The sequence below is a fragment of the Vitis vinifera genome, chromosome 10 (genome assembly GCF_030704535.1).
Source record: "Vitis vinifera cultivar Pinot Noir 40024 chromosome 10, ASM3070453v1".
NCBI classification, from domain to species: Eukaryota; Viridiplantae; Streptophyta; class Magnoliopsida; order Vitales; family Vitaceae; genus Vitis; species Vitis vinifera.
In genome coordinates, this window is record NC_081814.1 from 24099523 (window position 1) to 24105522 (window position 6000).

At 32.5% G+C, this 6000-nt stretch overlaps 1 protein-coding gene across 2 annotated transcripts; it reads left to right on the top strand.

The window, feature by feature from the left end:
* The first annotated feature begins 39 nt into the window (after positions 1-39).
* LOC100254590 (probable leucine-rich repeat receptor-like protein kinase At1g35710) lies at positions 40-4054 on the top strand. 2 transcript variants are annotated; one of them, XM_019222466.2, is made up of 3 exons: positions 40-150; positions 232-2503; positions 3549-4054. In XM_019222466.2, the coding sequence occupies exons 2-3, from the start codon at positions 328-330 to the stop codon at positions 3902-3904; spliced, it is 2532 nt and encodes an 843-aa protein (XP_019078011.1). In that variant the 5' UTR covers positions 40-150; positions 232-327; the 3' UTR covers positions 3905-4054. The 2 variants fall into 2 exon arrangements, with proteins under 2 accessions (XP_019078011.1, XP_059596393.1); XM_059740410.1 differs by having other exon boundaries at positions 40-2503.
* Positions 4055-6000: the final 1946 nt, after the last annotated feature.

Genomic DNA, 6000 nt, shown 5'->3' on the forward strand with positions numbered 1-6000 from the left:
CCAGCTGACTTCTTTGACTTGCGTGAGTTGCAGCCGACTTCTTTGACTTGCTTGAGTTGCAGCCGCTGAAACACGAGTTATGAAGGCTGAAACTGGGGCAAAGCAATATTAATCGAAAAGAAGAAAAAATGGAGTGGTGTTTCATTACTGGTAGGGCGTTGGTTGGTTTCAATGGTATTGTTATTATATGACATGCTCTTGATCTTATCTTCATTTCCGCTGAATTTCCAGCCGACTTCTTTGACTGGCTTGAGTTGCAGCCGCTGAAACACGAGTTAATAAAGGCTGAAACTGGGGCAAAGCAATATTAATCGAAAACAAGCAAAAATGGAGTGGTGTTCCATTACTTGTAGGGCGTTGGTGGTTTCAATGGTATTGTTATTATATAACATGCTCTTGATCTCATCACCACCTGCTGCTGCTGCTACAACTGAGGCACAGGTGGAGGCTGAGGCCGAGGCTCTCCGCAACTCCACTTGGTGGTGGTACATGGAAAACACTACTTCTCATCACTGCACATGGGAAGGCATCACCTGCAACACGGAGGGACATGTCGTTCGAATTACCTATTCATATATCGATGGTAAAATGGTTGAGCTTAGCAAGTTGAAGTTTTCTTCATTTCCCAGCCTCCTCCATCTCAACGTTAGCCATTCTTCCATCTATGGTCGCATCCCAGATGAGATAGGTATGCTTACAAAACTCACTTACCTCCGTATATCTGAATGTGATGTTCATGGTGAGCTACCTGTTTCACTGGGTAACCTTACTCTATTAGAGGAATTGGATTTGGCTTATAACAATCTCTCTGGTGTCATCCCTTCCTCTCTTGGATATTTGAAGAATCTTATTCATTTGGATTTGAGTTTTAACTATGGGCTCTCTGGTGTCATCCCTTCCTCTCTTGGATATTTGAAGAATCTGAAATATTTAGACCTTAGCATCAATGAAATCAATGGTTCTATTCCTTACCAAATTGGGAATTTGAAGAATCTTACTCATTTGTATTTGGTTTCTAACTCTCTTTCTGGTGTCATCCCTTCCTCCCTTGCCAATTTAAGCAATCTAGAATACTTATTCCTTAATTTCAATCGAATTAATGGTTCCATCCCTTCTGAAATCGGGAATTTAAAGAATTTGGTTCAACTATGCTTTAGTCATAACTCTCTCATTGGTACTATTCCTCCCTCTTTGGGTCATCTTACCAATTTGACTTATTTACATCTCTTCAACAATCAAATCCAGGGCGGCATCCCCTTGTCATTTGGTCATCTTACCAAATTGACAGATTTGAATCTTTGTGATAATCAAATCAATGGTTCTATCCCTCCTATAATTTGGAATCTGAAGAATCTAATCCATCTTAGGTTGGATCACAACAATCTTACTGGTGTTATTCCTTCATCTTTGGGTTATCTCATTCATTTAAATGAGTTCAACATTAGTGGAAATCGAATCAATGGTCACATCCCTTCTACGATAGGAAATTTGAATAATCTAACTAGACTCGACCTTAGTGCTAACTTGATCCATGGAAAGATACCTTCCCAAGTCCAAAACTTGAAGCGCTTAACATACTTGAATCTCTCCCACAATAAACTCTCTGGTTCCATTCCTACTCTTTTAATATATGACCACATAAAGCCATCACTTGATTTATCACACAATGATTTAGAGGGTCATATACCCTTTGAATTGCAGTCTAAATTTTCCCAAGGTTCATTTGACAATAACAAAGGTTTATGTGGTGACATCAAAGGCTTGCCTCATTGCAAAGAAGAATACAAAACCACACGCATCATTGTTATTTCTTTGTCTACAACCTTGTTTCTTTTTTTTGTGGTCCTTGGGTTTCTCCTGCTTTCACGGAAGACAAGAAAAATTCAAACCAAGGAAATACCAACAAAAAATGGAGATATATTTTCAGTATGGAACTATGATGGGAAGATTGCTTATGAAGATATCATTAAAGCAACAGAAGACTTTGACATCAAATATTGCATAGGTACAGGAGGCTATGGCAGTGTTTACAAGGCTCAATTGCCTACAGGCAATGTGGTAGCCCTGAAAAAGCTTCATGGATGGGAAAGAGATGAGGCAATATACTTGAAAAGTTTTCAAAATGAGGTGCAAATATTATCAAAGATACGCCATCGAAATATTGTAAAACTTCAAGGCTATTGTCTACACAAAAGATGCATGTTTTTGATTTACAATTACATGGGAAGAGGAAGCTTGTATTGTGTATTGAGTAATGAAGTTGAAGCTTTGGAATTGGATTGGATTAAAAGGGTGAATGTGGTTAAAAGCATAGTCCATGCCGTATGCTACATGCATCATGATTGTACTCCACCCATTATTCATAGGGACATATCAAGCAATAATATTCTTTTGGACTCCAAATTGGATGCTTTTCTATCGGATTTTGGCACCGCTAGACTGCTACATCCTGATTCATCTAATCAAACCCTTCTTGCAGGCACTTATGGTTACATAGCACCAGGTAAGTACACACCAGTTTTTCTTTCAGCTTTTACTCTTTCGATATATCTTTTGAACTTTTGGTTGTTTTCGTTTTAATAAGTTTGTTATCTTTGAGATTCGAAGTATTTAGTACTTTCATACTTCTTATTATATACTTCATATAAGTCACAAATTATGTTGGATGAAAGGAAACGAAATATTATTACTAGCCAAACCAAACTTTTTCTACTATTATTACTTATTTCAAAATTATGAAGAGCTTGAAAGTGAATAAATTCTTCTAAATCTTTAACATATTATTTTTCATTATATTTTTCATGCAAACTAAATAATAGCTCCCAACTATATAGATATTCTTCACTTTGGGTCCAAGGAGCCCACATGATTATAAAAATTGTCTATAAGGTTAAGGGAAACTCATTCATATTTAATGTCAGAACTTTTTGTTTCATATCTATAGTGGGATATCACACTCATCCTTTATGCAAACACAACATCTTATTTATGTCCCATGAGATTGTAGAGTCAAACAAATTTCCACATAATGGTTATAGATTAACTCTAATACAATTTGTAATGACCCACTCCTAATTATGTAGATATTATTTGTTATGGGCCCAAAGGGCCTTCATAGAAGTTGAAATATCTTTAATATATATTTTTTAATTATTTCGTCTAAAGTTCCAAAAAAAAAAAAAAAGAAATTCTTAATGGTTATTTAAAAAATGTTGTAAAAAATGGTTTGAGATATTTGAGAGTAAGAGAACTTTATATACAAAATACTTATCAATGGTCTCTCAAGCATTTTCTAAATAGTTGTCTTCATTTTCCTAGTAAGTCCCAAATATTTTTAAAATCTCCTTAGAATGGTTTTTCGAAGGTTTCATATAAGTTGTAAAAATTAACATAATTTCATCATAATTTAGAAATAAAATGTAGCCAAATGTCAATGCAATGCTATGAAATATTCTCAACATTTTATAAGTATGGATAATATGAGAAAACTAAATGAATGTTTCTTTCTCATTTGTGTAATATTTTTTTCTTGTTTTGATTCTTAACAGAGCTTGCCTACACTATGGTCGTGACAGAAAAATGTGATGTTTACAGCTTTGGAGTGGTGGCGCTTGAGACAATGATGGGAAAGCATCCAGGAGAACTTTTCACCTTATTGTCTTCCTCATCAACTCAAAACATAATGCTCACTAATATATTAGATTCACGTCTCCCATCTCCTCAAGATCAACAAGTTGCTAGAGATGTAGTTCTTGTGGTTTGGTTGGCACTCAAATGCATACATTCTAATCCGAGATCTCGTCCAACAATGCAACACATCTTATCAAAGCTTCTTACTCAATCACCATTTCTTGGCCCTTTTAATTGGATTTCACTTTGCCAATTGACTGCTCTAGAAATATAGTTAGGTAACTAGCATGCAGCGATGATACCAATTTTGATTTGTTTTCATATTATTACTAGTTGTGCTCCAAATTTTGTTTCAACTTTGTAATTTTCATAAGCCAAGATGATCTATTATAAATATATTTAGATAGGTGGATGTTAAATTGAATCACTTAGAGTTACCCATATGGTACTTATTAATAGTTTATATCACTTCTATATTTCTTCTTAAAGTAATAGTAGTCCACATCCCCTGCATCTCAATTGTATTACTTACTAAAGTAAGACAATATTTAGTTGACTTGATATACATAATATTGGATGAGATAAGAGATGAGATAACATATCTTATCCCAGGATTGGTTAGCTTTAGGATAGGGTAAATGATCTCATCCATTAATTGCCATATATCATGTTCAATCAAATATTCAATAAGATAATTTATTGACCCAGTCTCTTTATATATCCTCTTTACATAGAATACAATAATTCTAAGTTGAGATATATACATATTTCATATATCATAAATTTATTCTTCTTCTATGTTTTTTTTTTTAAAAAAAAATTGTCAACCTTTTGTATCACTTATTTTTAAAAACAAAAAGTTTTGATTAAAAAATTAACTTTTTAGTTTGAAATAAGAAAGAATTAGAAATATTTTATAGTAAACTATACATGATTAAATTAGTAGAATATGTTTATACTAATTAAATTGATTCATTGTTACAATTTTAATAGGATATTTTCATTTATGATCAAATTTGTTCAAAGAATTGAACCCCAATCAATCCCTTTTTAGATGGGCTCTATATATGTGTGTGTAGGAAAAAAAAGGACAAAATTAAATTAACTTAGTTCAAACTAAATGTTGTTATTACAGTATTTCATTTTCATTCCCAAGTAAAATATTGGAAGAAATTAATATTAGAAAACATACATATGACAACATATTAAAAAATAATTAGACAATATAGAAGTGAAAACATATTGTAGAAGACATCAAAATTATTATTATTATTTGTATAAAGAGATTACATGATAAGGTTTCTAGAAATCATACTTTATTAAAAATAGTTCATAATGATTTCAAATCCAAACTTTATAAATAGTTCCAAACAAATTTAATCTAGAAGTTGTACATTCTACTTTGCAAATACCTTCGTGAAGTTTTGCTACCTCATCCTCAAGATTAGGAGGATAGTATCATGAATATGCTTTGAAGCATTTACCAAAAGAGTATATATAAGCAAGAAAGCCAAACCTCAATCATCATTTTTGTCATTTAAGTATAGAAAAATAATATAAAAAAAAGCCAAAGGGGTCCTCTTTATGATTTTCTAATAAGCTAGAAGAGCATATTATAAAATTTAAAGAAAACTATATACCCTAGCTACACAAGAAGCATATAATGTGCATCAAAAGGATTTGCTAAATAAAAAGAGAATAGAAAAAACCATTCATTCGTTTTAATTCCACCTAATTTACAATGGGTATTCTACTTTCTCTACATGTTGATGACATGATTATCATACGTGATGATGTTGATGGAATTGTAATGTTGAAATCAAACTTAGTTTCTTGTGTTAGAATGAAGGATTTGAGCTTTCTACCATACTTTTTGGGTATTGAGATAGCTTATTCTGTAAAAAGTTTCGTCTCTCGTAGTTTAAATACATAGTTGGTATTCTCAATTGTACTCACCTTATTGATATTAAGACTATTGATACTCCTCTTGAAGTTAATGTTCATTATTCTTTTTCTGATGGTACATTATTTATGTTTTTCACATTGTTAATCAATTTGTTGCTTCCCTTACTATAGTTCATTGGGTAGTTGTTCTTCATATTCTATGGTATATTAAGGGCACTCTATTTTGGAGCCTTCTACTTCTATCCACTTCCTCTTTGGAGTTGCATGCATATTTTGATACTGATTATGGGTTTGTGATCTTGAAGATCTCAAGTCTATTACTAGATTTTGTATATTTTATTGGGGGATTTGCTTATTTTTTTAAAAGACCAAGAAACAAACTATTGTTTCATAATATTCCATCTACCACTAGAAAGATAGTTTTGTAATGTTGGTTACTTGTTGATATGGGTGTTTCTCTTTCTC